The 18,868-nt window shown below is 41.5% G+C and overlaps 1 protein-coding gene across 6 annotated transcripts in view; it reads left to right on the forward strand.

Moving 5' to 3' along the window:
• Positions 1 to 18,868, forward strand: part of OFD1 (OFD1 centriole and centriolar satellite protein) — a 64,608-nt gene that overhangs the window by 5,833 nt on the left and 39,907 nt on the right. For 5 of the 6 annotated variants that reach the window (XM_082610567.1, XM_082610564.1, XM_082610562.1 and 2 more), the window contains exons 4-11: positions 993 to 1,061; positions 1,149 to 1,179; positions 9,080 to 9,187; positions 11,295 to 11,431; positions 11,761 to 11,934; positions 14,398 to 14,504; positions 16,131 to 16,250; positions 18,140 to 18,213. In XM_082610567.1, coding sequence (XP_082466693.1) covers positions 993 to 1,061; positions 1,149 to 1,179; positions 9,080 to 9,187; positions 11,295 to 11,431; positions 11,761 to 11,934; positions 14,398 to 14,504; positions 16,131 to 16,250; positions 18,140 to 18,213 — 820 coding nt within the window. The remainder of the gene's footprint in view (positions 1 to 992; positions 1,062 to 1,148; positions 1,180 to 9,079; positions 9,188 to 11,294; positions 11,432 to 11,760; positions 11,935 to 14,397; positions 14,505 to 16,130; positions 16,251 to 18,139; positions 18,214 to 18,868) is intronic. The other variant, XM_082610566.1, reaches the window with a different exon arrangement.

Here is an 18,868-nt window from a genome sequence, read left to right on the forward strand (position 1 = left end):
TGCTCCCTAACCCCACACGTGCAGGCCTCCCCTGCTATCAACATTTTTTACTCTGTACATTTTTACGTTCAGTGAACCTACATTGGCACATCATTATCACCTGAAGTCCATAGTTTACATTAGGGTTGAGTCTTGGGGTTGTCCGTATGTTTTTACTCTTTACCTTGGCCATAATTGTCCAGAAGTGTGGTATTCAGCTGTTTTAAGAGAACAGCAGTGTTATTATTGGAAAAGCTTAAAATTTAAATATGCTGTATTTATTCATTAACACTCAGATTTTACCAGCATTAGGAATTCTTTGTTGATCCTTCTATCTAACTTTCTAATTACATTTCACAATTTTGCTTCTAGAATGAATAATGTGTCAATTATATGGTTATAGCAGTGATTATCTAGTTCACACACTTAAAGGTTTCTATACTCTAAAATACTGTGCAGAATATTCTTTAATGGAAAACTAATTGTGGATGGTATCAGTGTTCTCAGGGTAGACACAGCATGTATTTCTATAGTATGTATTGTTTACTAAGAATACTCAAACTCTTTGACCACATGTATATGTAAAATAGTTTTAAACAAACATTTTGTAGTTGTAAAGATAGTACAAACTTAGTTTATTTACATTTTGAAGCAATAGTAATTTAAAAATGTCATTGTAATTGAAAGACCCTGGAATGCACTCATATATTCATTGGTGCCTCAGATGTTTGAGTGTTTCTTATCTGTAAGACATGAACCATTTCTGTTATTCCTGTTAGGCACATCATTGTTGATGTGAATTATTTAGAGGTTAATTACGTGATCAAGAGAAAAATTTTATCCTTTTGACTGCATCGTTTATTGTAACTTAATATAAGAAAGCTTACGTGTTACATTATTAGCATAGTTATAATCTTATTTAGTCTGAACCATGATTTTTAGTCTTAAATTGGGATGTTTCTGAATATGTCACTTAGACATTGATGTTAAAATCTGTGTACTTTTTTTTTAAGGTATTTACTATGCAGGATATATTACAACTCATTAAAATCAACCCTGAATCCAGTCTCTATAAATCACTGGTAGGATTGTTTCGTTTTTATAACTTGCTTTGGTTTGTTAATAATAACTGAATAGTTGAATAAAGGTAAAATATTTTCTTTTCACAGGTTTCGGGATTTGATAAAGAAAACCAAAAAGGTAGGAGCCTTCATCTTTGTAGAGAATAGGAACATTTTTGTTATGTATTGTTTTGTATAAAAGTATGAAACTAATAATTTTCAGGTGGAAGAATAGGGAATTTGAATGAATCATTTGACTTTTTTCCTTGCTGACAATACCTTTTTAGATAGAACGATTCATCTATTTTACAAATGTGGATCCTTTCCCCCAAATTTTAACCTTTTAAAATCGCTGTTGCTCAAATGAGAACACTAGAGGCAGCATCAAGAGCCCTACAAACGGACTGAAAGCTGGAGATACCCACCGTTTGGAACATTTCCAAAACAAAAACAAGTAACGTTTAGGCCACTACCTTTGTATCCTAGATAGGCCCCTAAGTACAGTATATAGAGTATTGTATTAATATTGGCTTAAAGAGTGAAATATCTGTTCAGTAATGTGCTTTTTTTTATTGTTTATATAGGCCTGATAAATTGCTTTAATTTTGGCCTTGATAATCACCTTCAAAGAGTCCATAACTACTCTGAGCTAATAGAAAATGTATATATTGGTCTCTGCCCCCAGTTCCTGGCACACAGCTCCCAAAACCCTTGTAATTTCCTGGGTGATAGGAGTCTCTTGTGTCCGAATGAGCCAACACTACGTGGGTCCCTGGATGGCTCCTGGATGAGGGCTGGTCACTGGAAAGACCAAGCCATGATTAGAAGCTTGAGGTTTTCAGCTTTGCTCCCCATTCTGTTGAAGGGAGGAGGACTGAAAATGAATAATCGATCATTTTTGTGAATAATCGATCATGAATGTGTGATGAAGCCTCCATAAATCCCAAAAGTATGGGGTTCGGAGAGCTTCCAGGTTGGTGAACACATGGAGGTGCTAGGAGATTGGCACACCTGGAGAGGGCATAGAAGCTTCGGGCTCCTTCCCACATGTACCTCGCCCTGTGTATCTCTTCTGTTTAGCTGTTCAACTGTATCCTTTATCATATCCCTTTTTTTATATATAAGTTTTTTTATTTATTTATTTTTGGCTGCGTTGGGTCTTCGCTGCTGCGTGTGGGCTTTCTCTAGTTGCGGTGAGCGGGGGGCTACTCTTTGTTTGTAGTGCACGGGCTTCTCGTTGTGATGGCTTCTCATTGCGGAGCACAGGCTCTAGGCACGCGGGCTTCAGGTTGTGGCACACGGACTCAGTAGTTGTGGCTCACGGGCTCTAGAGCACAGGCTCAGTAGTTGTGGCACACAGGCTTAGTTGCTCCGCGGCATGTGGGATCTTCCTGGACCAGGGCTTGAACCTACGTCCCCTGCATTGGCAGGCGGATTCTCAACCACTGCGCCACCAGGGAAGCTCCCTGTCGTATCCTTTAATAAACTGGTAAACGTAAGAAAGTGTTTCCCTGAGTTCTGTGAGCTGTTCTGATACGTTAATGAAGCCCAAGGAGGAGGTTGTGGGAACCTCCTATGTATAGCCAGTTGCTCAGAAGCACAGGTGACAACTTGGGCATGTGACGCACCTGAAGAATGTATAGGTATGGCGGCAGGGGGTGGTCAGTGTGGGACTGAGGCCCTTAACCCATGGGGTCGGATGCTGCCTCCAGGTGGACAGTGTCAGAATTGAGTTCAAGTGTAGGCCACCCATCCGGTGTCGCAGAGAATGGCTTGGTGTGAAGAAAAGCCCCACACACTGGGTGACCAGGAGAGTCAGAAATAAGTTTTGTGAAGTGTTCTGTGTAAAAGTCGAGGGGCCCGTAGGGAGGGGAGAGATGGGAGGGAAGAGGTGGGTTTTCCCCTACACAGAAGGAGGGAAGCTGAGGTTTTTTCCTTTACAACTGCTGTGGGTGACAGGCCACAGGCTGGACTTGATGATGGCCTTGGTAGTATGAACATATGCATTACAGGCAACTTACTAGCTTAGTTGTTATTTAGATCTTTTCCAAAAAATCCGTAACACCATGAAATGGCCTTTTTGTGTTAGTGTGCTCCTTGATTTTGTCTGTTGCCAGCATTGCTACCATCCCTGCTGGGACATTAATTCAGGACTTGCCATTTGGCAGACACTTGAGTACCTACTTTCTGCCAGTCATTATCCTGTGACTTAACTGCCTGGTCTCCCGGGAGTAATGTTAGCAGAGGATAAGTAAATTGGATCAAAAGACATTCTGTTTTTATTTTACTGTATTATCGAAGTATAGTTGACCTACAATGTTGTTAATTTCTGCTGTACAGCTAAGTGATTCCCTTATACATACATATACATTCTTTTTCATATTCTTTTCCGTTATGGTTTCTCACAGGATATTGGATATAGTTCCCTGTGCTCTACAGTAGGACCTTGTTGTTGATCCATCCTATGTATAATATTTGGATCACAAGACATTCTAGATCACCTGCAAAGTAGGTCACTCTTACTGAAGTTGAGGATCGTAGGTGATCCTAGGTTGTAGATTCTGTGGCCGTGCTGTTTAGTGTAACTCTGAGATGGGAATGTCTGTATGTGTGTTGCCTGACACGGGAGCCACTAGCCACATGGGGCTGTTGAGCATTTGAAATGTGGCTAGTGTGACTGAGGAACTGAGATTTTAATTTAAGTAGCTACACGTGACTAGTGGCTGTCACGTTGGACAGCACAGTTCTAAGTAAATAGCTGCTGTCTGTAGTGTAACTATTTCAGAAAGCAATTTAGGGCTTGAAGGTATATTAAGAAAGAATCCATTTATTTATAGGTATTTATACTACTAAAAATAGCTTTTCACCTTTAAGCGCTCTTTAAATCTTTCTAGGTCAGAAAGACATCTGGCTAACATTTCTTACCAGCTTTACCCAGCATCCTAGTAAAATTTCTGAAACTCACAAAAACTGAGTTGCAGACATGTCATGCATCCTAATGACACAATTTGGATAGAATTCTTGGCTAACAGTAAAGCAGCTACTTGTAAAATGAAATGATTTAAAAATTGGTGGCTCCCCATTAAGAGACTGAGACCATCAGAAAACACGTAAGAAGATGTTTTGTACCTAACTGTTGTGTATTCCCTGACAGAGATCTTTGGTCTTACCTTACTGTGTCTATACTTGGAGGGTGCTGATCTGTTACATGGTTACAGTACTTTTCCACTAGATTCCACTCACACATCCTTCCCACCCCTAATTTTTCCTTTCAAAGATAATGATACCCAGAAAATAGCTGGCCAGAGCATTTGGACACTGGCTTTTTTCTTTCTGGAAGTTAAGATCCTTGCCTGTGATTGGCAAAAGGATAGATAGATAGATAGATACATAGATCGATCAGTGGGACAGAATAGCGAGCCCAGAAATAGGTCGACACAAACATAGTCAACTAGCCTTTAACAAAGGCAATTCAGTGGAGGAAATACAGTCTTTTCAGCAAGTGGTGCTGGAACAGTTGGACATTCATATGCACAGATATGAACCTGGATGCAGACCTTACACAAAAATTAACTGAAAACGAATCATATATCTAGATGTAAAACACAAAACTATAAAACTTCTGGAAGAAAACATAGGAAATCTTTGTGACCTGCTATTTGGCGACGAGATATGATACCAAAAGCATGATACATGAAAGAAAAAATAGACCAGTCAGACTTTATTAAAATTTAAAAATGTCTGCTCTATGAAAGAGTGAAAAGACAAATTACAGACTGGGAGAGGGTATTGGCAAAAGACATCCAATAAAGGACTTGCATCAAAAATACACAAAGAACTCTGAAAACTCAACACTAAAGAGACAAGTCAGTTAGAAAATGGGCAAAGGATCTGAACAGATAGCTCTCCAAAGAAGATATACAGGTGGCAAATAAGCATATGAAAAGATGCTGCATGTTATTTGTTAGAGACATGCAAATTAAAACAAAAATGAGATAACATGGCCAAAATCCAGAACACCTTAAGCACTAAATGCTGGTAAGGATGTGAAGCAATAGGAACTGTCACTCATTGCTGGTAGGAATACAAAATGGTACAGCCACCTGGGGAGATAGCTTGGTGGTTTCTTTTTTTTTTAAATTAATTTATTTTTGGCTGCACTGGGTCTTCGTTGCTGCGCGTGGGCTTTCTCTAGTTGCGGCGAGCGGGGGCCACTCTTCGTTGAGGTGCGTGGGCTTCTCACTGTGGTGGCTTCTCTTGTTGCGGAGCACAGGCTCTAGGCACACAGGCTTCAGCAGTTGCGACACACAGGCTCAGTAGTTGTGGCTTGCGGGCTTAGTTGCTCCGCGGCATGTGGGATCCTCCCAGACCAGGGCTCGAACCCATGTCCCCTGCATTGGCGGGCGGATTCTTAACCACTGCGCCACCAGGGACGCCCAGTTTGGTGGTTTCTTACAAAACTAAACATAGTCTTACCCTACAATCCAACAGTCATTGTCTTAGGTATTTACCCAAGTGACTTGCCAACTTAAGTCCACACAGACACCTGCACGTGAATGTTTGTAGCAACTTTATTCATAATTGCCAGAAATTGGGAACAACCAAGATGTTATTTGGTAGCTGAATGGATAAACAAGCTGTGGTACTTCCAGACAGGGAAATACTACTCAGCTAAGAGGAATGAGCTACCAAGCCATGCAAAGAGATAGATGAATCACAAATGTGTATTGTTAATGTAAGAAGCCTGTCTGAAAAGGCTACGTGCTATATGATTCCATTTATGCAACATTCTGGAAAAGGCAAAGCTATAGTGATAGTAAACACATCAGTGGCTGCTAGGGATTTGGAGGGAGGGGTAGGAGGTTGAAGAGGTGAAGCACAGGATTTTTTTTTAGGGTGGTGAAAGTATTCTTACGATACCTGTAATGGTATGATACGTGGCACTAGACATTTGCCTAAAACCTGTAGAACTTTACAAAGAACAAGCCTTCATGTATGCAAATTTAGGAGGTCAGGTGATCTCAGGATGGAATGCGGACTGTGACAAAACAATCTAACTGTACTAACCTCACTGAAGCGGGTGGGGAAAATATATGCTGAGCTATCTAACTTTGGAAAGGAATGAAGACTAAGACGAAAGAAGCAACTGTACATAGGCTGTGTATTCAAGGTGAGAGTTATTGCTCATGGGAGTGCTGGTTAACAATTCTGAAACCATGATACATGTATGCTGTAATTGAGCAATTAAGTAAGTGGATAGAAGATGGTGGGAGCCAGGTGTTCACTGCTGGAGTGGGACTTTACAGATAAACAAGGGGAGGAGGCTAGGATGATCCATATGGTAATAGCTTAGTTGGAGACATTAGCATGAACTCATGTTTAGCTTAATATAGATACAGATGATACATAGAGATATTTATAGGTATGTTTGTGTACACAGGTTAGTGTACGTTCGTATTTCCTTGCTGTCTAGGCTGAGGGGCTAGAAGCAGTGACACCCCAGTTGCAGTGAGCACACCTCGAGCCCAGTTTGCAGTACTAAGATTCGGTTTCTAATACCATTCCATAATAATAGGAACCAGGGCTCCTTGGAGCAGCGGTTGATTGCAGGAGTGGAACAGAGACTATACAAGATGAGCCTGGAGCCCCTTACAGTGCTAGAACCTAAGGAAGTGCTTAAGACAAAAACCCACGATGAAAGTGCTCCCAGAGGCCAAAGCTGGAATAATTGGACCAACAAAATAAAGGAGTGGGTTTTATCAGTGAGTAGTAGAATTACACGTGAATTATAATTACCAAGGTATAAAACAGGAGTCCATACTGATAGAAATAAATGACTGGATAAAGGAGGAGACTAGACGTATCCTTCTTGGGTGGGGGTGTGGAGGGGAGAGAGGGGAAGTGGAACTAATTAGGGGCCTGCAGAAAGCACTGCAGAACTAGGAAAAGGCACCAGCATTAGAAATGCTGAGGTGGAAGCACACACCGCCAAAGATGACCTCCTGCAGGATCTTGAAGATTTCTGCCAAACGTTGACCTTTGTCCATAGAGGGAGCCGAGATCTGGCCTCAACATGACAGCAGGAAGGGGTGAGGTGAGAACAGGCTGATAGGAAATGGTCAGAAGAAGAGGGTGGATAAGACAGAAGAGTTGCAAGGCAATGAATATGAAAGAACAGAGTTTATATCTACAGTAGGGGAAGTAAAAGAGAGTATATTGTATGATATCACTTATAGGTTCATTTGTGTCATATTTTAGATTCCACATATCTATGAAACAGACTCACAGACATAGGGAACAGACTTGTGGTGGCCAAGGGGGAGAGGGGATGGGAGAGGGATGGAGTGGGAGGCTGGGGTGAGCAGATGTGAGCTATTATATATGGAGTGGATAAATAACAAGGCCCTGCTGTACAGCACAGGGAACTATATTCAGTATCCTATGATAAGCCATAATGGAAAAGAATATGAAAAAAAGTGTATATATGTATAACTGAATCACTTTGCTATACAGCAGAAATTAACATTGTCAATCAACTATACTTCGATTTAAGAAAATAGTATATTGTAGTATCTTCAGTAGAAAAGAAAAATAAGCCCTTAACTTGGCTGATGCAGAAGTCCGTTCATCTGTTCCAAGAAAGTGAAAACTTCTAAAATTTATACTCATGACTTTAAAAAAAAAAAAAAAAAGTTTCAGCAAATTCCCTGGCGGTCCAGTGGTTAGGACTCTGTGCTTCCACTCCCAGGGGCCTGGGTTTGATCCCTGGTCAGGGAACTAAGATCTCACAAGCTGCACAGTGTGGCCAAAAAGAAAAAAAAGATTTTTGAACTATTCAAAAGGGTATGAAGTGAAAGAAGAGTAGGAATTTCTGTTCATATTCTCTAATTTCACTTTCTGCTGATAACTAGAACAAAGAGTGTCTTGTTTATCCTACCAGAACTTAGTTCACAGGTGTCAAAGTCTATATGTAATCATAATATATACATGGGATCATATTATAGATACTGTTGTGCAATTTGCCTTCTTTATCCACTAATATATCTTTCTCTAGCCGTGTACTTGGACTAATTATTTTTTAGGGTGTATTTAATTAACCCCCTGTTGATGGAGATTTTATTGTTTCATCGCTTGGTTTTTGCCATTAGAAGCATGCGGTGTGCAGTGCTACACCCTTTTGGGAAAGTATAGCTGTGTAAATTCAGAGAGGTGGAATGACTAGGTGAAAGGGCACTTGCATTTTGAATATCCATAAACACGGGCAAATTTCCCTCCCAAGTGAAAAGAGCACGCCTGCTTCCCCGCCCCCTTGCTGACACTTAGAGTGCTAAGATTAAAACTTTGGTTATACGCTTATCGGGAAAATGCGATCTTTCTGTTGTAGTGTTAATTTGCATTTATTTATAACTTTGTTCATGTTTATTCAACATTGAAAATTTTTTCTGTGAACTTTGTCCATGTCTTGCCCTATTTTTCTGTTTTCTTACTGATTTGTAAAAACACTTTGATGTTTATGAAGATTAGTTCTCTGTCTCTGTATTATGCCAAATAGCTGTTTCCAGTGTATCATTTGTCTTTTGACTTTGCTATTTCACGCCACATATAAGTTCTTAATTTGTACGTTTGATGAATATTTCTCCTTATTGCTTGTAGGTTTCTGTATCATGCTTGGAAACGCCATTCCTCAGAAATTATTCTTAAAAGATGCATGATGTAAAAAAGATAATGTGGGGCTTCCCTGGTGGCGCAGTGGTTGAGAGTCCGCCTGCTGATGCAGGGGACACGGGTTCGTGCCCCGGTCCGGGAAGATCCCACATGCCGCGGAGCGGCTGGGCCCGTGAGCCATGGCCACTGAGCCTGTGCGTCCAGAGCCTGTGCTCCGCAACGGGAGAGGCCACAACAGTGAGAGGCCCGCGTACCACAAAAAAAAAAAAAAAAAAAAGATAATGTTATAAAACCAAGATTGCATAAACAGTGATTGAACAACAGTTGAATGAAAGAAAGTTGTGAAACGAAACTATACACGTTGTGTCTTTCAGGTTTTCTCGTGCAGTTTCTGAAAGAATTGGCAAAATATCATCAGGCTAAAGAGAGTTGCAGTATGGGAACTCAGACAAGTTCAACATTTCCCGTCAAAGACTCCCTTGGTAATTATGGTCTTCCATAATTTCACTTCTTCCGTTTTCTCTTTTCAATGAAGGAGACACCTGATGTACAGTATTATGTATTTGTTGCTTGATTGGGAGGGATGCAGGCTGCTGGCGGTAGGGGCGCTCATTTTTTTCTGGGATCACCGCTGGGTGGGACCAGGAACTGCTGGGAGGGACCAGGAAGTGCTCTCCAGGGCTGCTCCTCCCTTCATGGCCGCCAAGGCTATGCTTTCCAAATCTCGTGGGGATCCAGAGGCCCACTTCCTTGCCTGTTGGGTTGAACCTCTCTTGACTGGGAGGTTCTTCCCTGTGTCTCATCTAACTTTATAGCCACTAAAGTGAGAAGATCTTAGATTATTTGCATTGCAGAGAACTAGAGAAGTGAGTGGGCCATCCCTTCATTTTTTTTTTTTTTTTTTTTTTTTTTCTTTTTGCGGTATGCGGGCCTCTCACTGTTGTGGCCTCTCCCGTTGCGGAGCACAGGCTCCGGACGCGCCGGCCCAGCGGCCGTGGCTCACGGGCCCAGCCGCTCCGCGGCATATGGGATCCTCCCAGACCGGGGCACGAACCCGTATCCCCTGCATCGGCAGGCGGACTCTCAACCACTGCGCCACCAGGGAGGCCCAATCCCTTCATTTTATAACTTGAGAAAACTCAGGTCACCAGAGGAAGAGCAACTTGGCAATGCCGAGTCTGGGTCAGAAGTGATATGAGTCCAAGTTTTGTGGTCAGTAATCCAGAGCCTTTTCTGCTGTGCAGGCTTTCTGTAATACCATCCTGCCCTTGAGTTGTGTGCTCAGGAGGGAGGGGAAACAGCTGGCTGATAGGATGTGGTTAATCGGTTTCTTGGCCCTTCCTTACTCTTAAACTGCACTAGTGCCTTTAACTTGTAAAAAGATAAGTTCAGAACTTGTAAAGACCGTATAGTATGACTGTGCCTTTCATTTATTTAGGTGTAGGTTTTATTCCATTAGAAACATAGAACATGCTTATTCTACAGCGGTTCTGTTCAATAATATGAGCCACACGTGTAATAAAAATTTTCTAGTAGCCAAAGTAGAAAAGGTAAGAAGAAACGGGTGAAATTTGTTTTGGTAATATATTTTATATAACTTAGTATGTCTAAAATATTATTCCAACATGAAATCAATATGAAAAATATTAAGGAGGTATTTTACGTTTATTTTTTTGTACTCAGTCCTTGATATCTGGTGTGTCTTTTACACTTTGAGTACATCTCATTTTGAACTGGTCACGTTCCAATCACTCAGTATGGCCAGATGTGGCTAGCGGCCTGCATTGGACAGTCCAGAGCATTTGGAAAATCCAGAAAAGTAGATGGAAAGTTTTGCCGACCAGAGACATACCTGCCAATATTTTAATCTGCTTCTGCCAGCCTTTTCTTCCTATGCCTGCTTTTTGGTGGTATTGGTGTTACACATGATTGAGCTTGTACGCAAGGGCCAGGTTTGCAGTGTGCTACGTGGTGGGTTTCAGATCCACAGTTGGTTTGAGGGCTGCAGGTCTGCTGGAAAGAGTGCCGGAATGCGAGGCAATCACAGACCTGGCTTTAGCCCCACTGATGCCGTTATAGAGTTGCTTAGCCCTCTGGACGTCACTTCAACTGTGTGGGCGTCTGTTTCCTCTTCTGTGGAGAGGAGGAGTTCCAACACATGATCTTTGATTCATCTTAAGGTCAGTGTTTTGAAAGTGAGTCAGCTTTAACCAAAGTCCAATGAAGAGCTCTCTCCCATGGCATTTAGACACTAGAAAGAGATGCCAGTGTTTTCTGACTTGAACTGTACTTTTTGTTTTCTTTTCCCCTGACATTTTATGATGAGGATTCTCAGACATTCAGAAAAGTTGACACAGTTTTACAGCACACACTTGTATACCTCAAGTCTGCCATGAAATTTGCATTATACTTGCTTGATCACTTACCTGTTCATCCATTAAGCTCTCTCACTTTTTTGATGCATTACCAAGTAAATTGCAGACATCCTTACACTTTCCCTTAAGTACACTCTTTGTGTTTGAACAGAGCTCTGGCCTCTTGCTCACCTGCCCACGTTTCTCTAACCTTTCCTGTGTTGTTTTTTGATAGCTGAGAAGCTTCAGCTTATTGATGATGAGTTTGCAGGTGCTTACCCTCAGCATCCAAAGTTAGAATCTTTAGAAATCAAGTTAAACGAATATAAGAGAGAAATTGAACAGCAGTTACGGGCAGAAATGAGTCAAAAGGTAAGATTGATCTTGTTATTACCAAGAGTGATGTTTTTGCTTGTCTTCATCTTAGGTATGTGGGGAAATAACTAGAATCTTTACTAATGAATGTGATACTATACTCTTGTGCATGTTATTTCTCTTTCCAGATGATGTCATTTCTTTATGACTTTTGAACGCACCCTATAAGTACAGTGAATGAGATGAAACATAAACACGAATTAAAACTGAATATATTTAGACAGTATTTAGACAGCATTAACGTTAAACCTAACAGTGAAGAGAGAATGTTACTGTTTCTTTAGTATAGTTATTGGCATTTACAATTATTTGTCATCAATTGGCAGTTGAAATATTTTAAAGATACTGAAATAGCGAAAATTAAAACGGAAGAGAAAAGAAAGTGTGAGAAGGAATTAGCTGAGTTGCGGAATGAATTTGAGAGAGCTTGTCAAGCAAAATCTGAAGCCCTGATTTCTCGGGAAAAGATGACCCTTAAGAGAATTCAAGAGCACCAGGAGGTAATATTCTAAAATCATTTACTGGGTGGCTATTTCCGGGCCGTTTCCCAAGTAGGGACTGGGGTCAAGAACGCAAGTAGAAGCATTGGGCTTAGAAAGGATGTGCAGGCACCCTTCCTCTGAGATGGCTGGAGGGAAAGGACCGGGGACGGGACCATCCATGCTGGGAGTGGGAGAAACTCGTACCAAAGAGGCAGCAGATTTGAGGCTTCGGTAGCAGCTTGGGGGAGAGGATCAGAGCTGTGGAATGGCTGCTTGCAGTAAAGGAAGAGCAGCCCAGGGAAGCAGACGGGGCTGCCTGAGCTATGTTGAGACCCCAGCCGAGGTGGGCAGCCTGGAATGGCAGTAGACCAAATCCAGTGCTTACAGGCGATGGCTCTGGCGCAGCTCTCAGGACGATGTGTAGTGTCGGTGAGGGCGGAAGGATAGAGGTGCTCGGGGAGAGGAGCTTGAGAGCACTGAATTTCTTTGGCTTTGGAAAGGCAGCCCATTTCGTGGAAGACATTGGGGTTGGGTGGGGTGAGGAAGGCAGCCCAAGAGGAGGCTAATATAGGGCAGCAGGGAGGGTGACGGGGCCGTCTGGAAGACATCGAGAAGCAGGTCTGAGGATTCCTATGGGTGGAAGAAGAACTCTGTCCTCCGCCAAGAGGACAGAGTTGCAGGAGGAAGTTTCAGGTCAAGACTGGAAACAGCGCAGCATGCTGCCATGGGGGCAGAGGTGAGGTCCCCGGCGTGGAGGCGTCCAGGGCTGCCCGGGTCATCCATGTGGCCGTTTGATCTTGTCCCCCAGGAAGGTGGCTGGACGGGAGGTGGAGAGGTTACCAAGTGGCAGGAGGGCGTGTCGGGAGGGATTGGATTCATTGCTTTGGGAAAAACAGGTTCCTTTGCCAAGGGCATGTCTTAGACCAGGCTGGATCTGAGGCCTTGTTCCCTATGGACAGCGGGAGCTTCTATCAGGAAGTTCTGTTAAAAGTAGAAGGCTTCCTCCCAGCGTCCACCCTTGCTTAGAGCTTCTCAATAAGACCCAGTTATTTAATGGTAATTGTACGCCCTCTACAAGTTTTATATAGCAGTTCTGGGAATTGGGCTCGCTTAGCTATAAAATAAATGTTGGAGGCACAGGTGTTTGAGAAGCTTGGATTATGTTTATACTAACAGCGTCATCTTCAAGATAGGTGATTGACTAAGTCAGAAAGAAAGACAAATAGCATATGATATCACTCATATGAGGAATCTAAAATATGACACACATGAACCTATCTATGAAACAAACAAAATCAGGGACATAGAAAATAGATTGGTGGTCCCCGAGGGGGATGGGGGAGGGGGCATGGATTGGGAGTTTGGGATTAGCAGAAGCAAACTATTACATACAGAATGGATAAACAACAGGGTTCTGCTCTAGAGCACAGGGAACTATATTCATTATCCCTGTGATAAACCATAATGGAAAAGAATATGAAAAAGAATATGTATTTGTATGACTGAGTCACTTTGCTGTACAGCAGAAATTACAGCATTGTAAATGGACTATACATCAGTAAAATTAAAAGATAGATGACTGACTAGATCAGATCAACCAGTTAACAGACTCAAACCCTCGTTTAGTCACCTGATTCTCTGAAGGCACTAGAGAGGGTCGCTATCCTTGTGAAGAGCACCGTGCCATTATTCCACCACCTGGAATGCCCCTCCCCTTCTCTGCATGATAAAACCATCCAGTCCTTCAAAATCCAGCCAGAATGTCATGTCCTCGTGATGCCTTTCCTGACCCCCACTGATGGAGTCCTTTGGGCTTGGTTCGTGCTGTCGAGGCTTGATGTACTTTGGTTGTGAAATCATCACACCGTAGTGTGACTGTTGGTTTGTCTCTCTCTCCCCGACTAAACTGTGAGTCTTTTAAAGTTAAAGGTGGGGACTGTCCTATATCTGTCCATCATTGTGTATCCAGCTCCCAGTGTGCCCTTGGACATGTGACAGGTGTTCAGGAAACCCTTGCTCAGGGAACACATACATGGAAGTGTGGCCATTCATTCGGGACATCAGGCGAGCTTGCTGACTGAGCCAGAATGACCTCTGAATTGAAACTTTCAGACAGTGATGGAACTATGGGGATTCTTTTAAGTTTTATTGCTGAATGCACATTTTGTTTCAGTTTTTTTTCTTGCTGAAGAACTTAGCGAAATTTTGTAGGTGTCTGAGAGATGTTAAGTAATAAAAATAACAAGACAAGGGATGTTAGGAATATAGGGTAACGTGGCTTAACAGTCCTTGGGTGAGGAGGGAGTAAATTTTTGTGGAAAAAAAGGCAAAACATATACCTCACATTGGAACCTCTTGAAAGTGAAATTGTTCCCTCTAAGTGTCCGTACTTTGCTTTCTGGAATTTAGGAAACGGTATTAGTTCAAATCTCTTTTGTTTTCTTTAGCTTGCTTGCTAAAAATTAATACTTTCCTCTACAGAATGAAACAAAAGAAATGTATACTCAAAGGCAGCTTCTCCTAAAAGATATAGATTTGCTGAGAGACAGAGAAGCTGAGCTGAAGCAAAGAATTGAAGCTTTTGAGTTGTAAGTAATGTGTATTCATTTGGGACATTCAGAATGAATGAGATGCAAAAAAGAACTACTAAGAATGTCTACATAGTCTAATATTAGCTGCAAAATAGAGTTCTTGGTTGTAAAGGTGATAGCACCTAACTTTCAAAAGGCACAAGTTAAGAGAAACAGGGACGAGGGTTTCACTTTTGAAATATTAGACACTGGGATGAAAGCAGAAGGAGACACCATCGTCAGGCTTCAGTGAGACCAGACAAATGATTTGCAGAAGCAAATAACGCTTTAACAGATCATACGTTTCACATTTATGTTCAACCATTCAGATCTCAGTTTCATGTGCGTGTAGTAACTGAATTCCAGAGAGTCAGACCTGCTACACTGACCTGCTCTGCTGGCGAAAAAGGGAAACACGGTGGCTCTGAGTTGGCTTGTACTGGGTGAAAGTATTTCTTGTGATAACGTGTGTGTTGCTTTTTCCAAGCGCTCACCAACGTTTCATTCTTCACTTCTTACCTGGGATTCATAGCAAGCTCAGCAGTTTTACAGTTTATGGAATAAGCCTTCTTTCCCATTTGGTATGTGCCATTAATTGGCACTCACAGATCCAGGAACCTTCTTTCATTAAAGGATTTGTCTTCATCTTCATTGATGTTGTTTTCTCATTTATGTAGGCTCAGTTTGTTTGATTTTTTCTCTCTGCCAACCTTACTCTCTTTCTGGCAATACCAAAGAGGTAAATTGATCATAAGAGAGAGAAGGAACACAATTTGGGTAGAGATAGTTCATGATTATGTAATCACTTATTTACCTCCTCTTCCCCTCCTCCCTCCTAAGCATAATATGTAAATTAAATAAACATACTAGTTTACCGCTCCTTTGTGTACAGATTAACCAGCAGAGGGAGCTAACACACAGAGCTTTTATCCTTTGCTTGGAATAGTCTGGATTCCCTAGCACTTCTCATTATGGCTTGCTCGAAGTCCCTATGAACCCAGTTCCCCGGCTCTGGAATTGATCTTGTGCTTGATTTAAGGTCTCACCAGGAAGACCATTCCTTTCTTCGGTGTTGGGACTTTCTGATTGATCCATCGATCTTTTGGTCTCTTTTCAGTATTTACTTTTCCGTATTGAATTAGTAGACTATGAAATGCCAGAACGAATCTTCTGTCTTTAATAGCTATGGGCTAGTCAATTAAATCTTACAGTTAGAAACACTATTATAGAAGAAACAAGCACTTAAGGGCACTAGCTGAAGTTTGGTTTGTAGCTTTGTAACAAAAAACATCATTCTTTCACACCTGAATTGATTATGGCTACTTTCCACTTATGACCTTTTTTTTTTTTTTAAAGTGCGAACCATCTCCTGTGAGAAACCACTTTGGTTTTGGCGCTTTCCCACTCCCGCCAGCCAGATGCCACTGTAGAGCTCCATTTGCTAGTTCAGATCCATCGTCACTAGGTCAGCTCATAAAGAGGTGGGAGACTTCTGGCTCTTCGCATTTACTCACCACAGCCGTGACAGGCACATAACAGTTTGAGTCTGTGGAGCTAAAAACACATGGTATCTTTTCCCCCTAAATTCTTTACTTCAAGTATTATAGTTTTCTAATTTGCCTTATCTGTTTTTGCTAATTTCAGGGCCCAGAGGCTACAAGAAGAAAAAAACAAAAGCATGACTGACGGGCTTAGGAGGTGGGAGCTGAATATAAAGCGTATTGAGGAGGCCTATGACCAAAAGCTCAAGAACGAACTTCTAAAGTAATTGTTTGGTGTCTTTAAAAAAATAGTATTTTTTTTTTTTTTTTTTTTTTTTTGCGGTATGCGGGCCTCTCACTGTTGTGGCCTCTCCCGTTGCGGAGCACAGGCTCCGGATGCGCAGGCCCAGCGGCCATGGCTCACGGGCCCAGCCGCTCCGCGGCATATGGGATCCTCCCAGACCGGGGCACGAACCCGTATCCCCTGCATCGGCAGGCGGACTCTCAACCACTGCGCCACCAGGGAGGCCCAGTATTATTTTTTAAGTTATTATATTAAGTTGATGGAAACGCAGCAACACTAATGAAGTAGATAAGACTGATATTTTATGGCAAAATCCAGTATTTAAAAAAAATACGTGTTTTCATTGACAGTCAAGCCTTTCCCATGAGTATTTGAGTTAAGATGGTTTTAAAAAGATACAGTACAGAGAATAGCATCCTCTGTTCACTCTTGTCTCTCCTCTAGTATTTATTGAGGGCCTGTGATTTGCTTGAATTTCTTAGGGCACCTTGTAACTTGCTGAAAAGCTATAAAATGGGAATTATAGTCACTTTTATCTTTTCCTCTACCCCACTCATACTGCCGTTAGGATGGGGATGTCTAATGATTTATGAATTATTCTGCTTATTGGTTAAAGTATTTGTTGATCTGTATTCCTTCAAGATTCTGCAAAGCCAGAATCAAAAGAAAGAAACTAGAATTAACTATATAAAGCAAAAAATGATATAGGAAAAGGAAAATATGGACAACTCTGATACTATGGCTTTGCTCTAGTCTGAGTTTTGCTGTGTTCTGGTGAATAGTATCTTAGTGCAGAGCCATTAAGCCCATATATGGTAACTTTTCTCTCCAGTGCTCAGTGTAACGTCTGGCACAAAATAAGTGTTCAGTTAATTGTTTATTGAGTCAGTGAATTCATAGCAGAGAGATGACTCAACTCAGCAGCTCTGGGTATTTCTTAATCATCGGCCTCTCTACTGCTTTGTCCATAATTTGGCATTGATAGTCCATTATGTAGTACCTTCAAAGGTTTTTTGAGGTTATTCTTTAAAATAATTCTAATAAAAAATATAGCACTTTTCCGTGTGTCAGGTTTGACATGATATAGATTTTATCCTCATATTTTATGTCCGCTCCTCTAATACAGCGGTAAGCTCTGAAGAATCTATAGTTGTTAAACTTCTAGGAATAAATGAATAGAAGTGTGTATGTTAGCTTGACACAGCCATGGAGTTAGGGAACTGTTACGTATTGATGTCTTTGTCTGGCCATGGGTGTCCTCAGTATGACTTCGGCAATTGTTGGGTTTCGGAGGATATTTACCAAAGGAGTGCTGCTTTCCTTTCTCTCATCTCTGAACCAGAAAGTCAGCTGGTAATAGCTGGTGGAGATAGTAAAATTCCATGAAAACGTGCCTTTCGGTATCGCCAATCCATATATAATTCTGTTGGCAGTGGCTCTCAGTACTGTGCTCAGTTCCTGAGGGGGAAAGTTCTTATTCTGCTTGGGGGTGGGGAGGCAGGATAGGTGGATTGGAAGCGACTGACTTGTTATCCTTTGGGATTTGGAGTCTGTTGTGTACAGTGTAAAAGTAACTAAATTTACTTTCTTGTGTCAGCGGACACCAACTGAGAAACAGTGCCCTCTGTAACCTCAATAACACGACCCTTCATTTTGTGCTTGAGTTTACAGGATTGCAGCAGGATTTTACTGGACCTTTTATAGCCAGGATTCAGATCCCTGGCCTTAGTACTGAGTGACCGTGAAGTTCATGCATTGTCCCGTTCAGTGCCCTTCGGTGCCCTGGTGCCATAGATAAGCTCAGGCACTGATAACAGTCTGTTTAGGAAGGTGACCAGGAACTCATTTTCCATCCTTCTGATTCTCAGGTATCAACTTGAACTGAAGGAGGACTGCATCGCTAGAACTAATAGATTGATTGAAGATAAGAGGAAGAATAAAGGTGACCCTTAGGGGGAAAAAAAGCTGTACTTCTCAGTTTTGATGCAGGTTATCAGCTTCCTAAGTTGGGTCTGTTCTGTAATCCAAAAAATATGTACCTTCTACTTCATTGTTACTATAAACTGACACATTTTTTGTCGTTTTAATTTTACAAAATGAAAAAAGTAATCACCGTCTTTCACTATGTTTTTGCAAACCTTCATGTTTAACGTTTTGTATATTCTCAAAGATCAGTAATTTATCGGTAGAATTTTATTCAACTTCATTTCAGTATATTTTGATGAATAAATCTGTGATGGCAGGAAGGCGGCAGCAACTTATTGCCATCGGTCAATATTACTCTAAGCCACGAGAGATTCCATTTTTTACTTAGGGGAAATTTTAACTTCTCTGTCCTCTGTGACCTGGTTTCTTATTTCTCCTACTTCTAATATATATTTATGCTTCATGATATTTAAACTTGACATATAACCTCCTAAACTCTTATATGTATTACCCCAAGACTAGGAAAGTTGGGTAATTTTTCAGTCTTTCAGACATTTTACATTTCAGGATATTTCTAGGAACCAACCTGTGATAAGGACTTTTGGTGGGCATTTCAAATGGATTCTTGGGATTGAACCAGGGCTGGGTGCTTCATACCCATCAGAAGGTCA

The sequence above is a fragment of the Mesoplodon mirus genome (assembly GCF_964341445.2).
Source record: "Mesoplodon mirus genome assembly, chromosome: X".
NCBI classification, from domain to species: Eukaryota; Metazoa; Chordata; class Mammalia; order Artiodactyla; family Ziphiidae; genus Mesoplodon; species Mesoplodon mirus.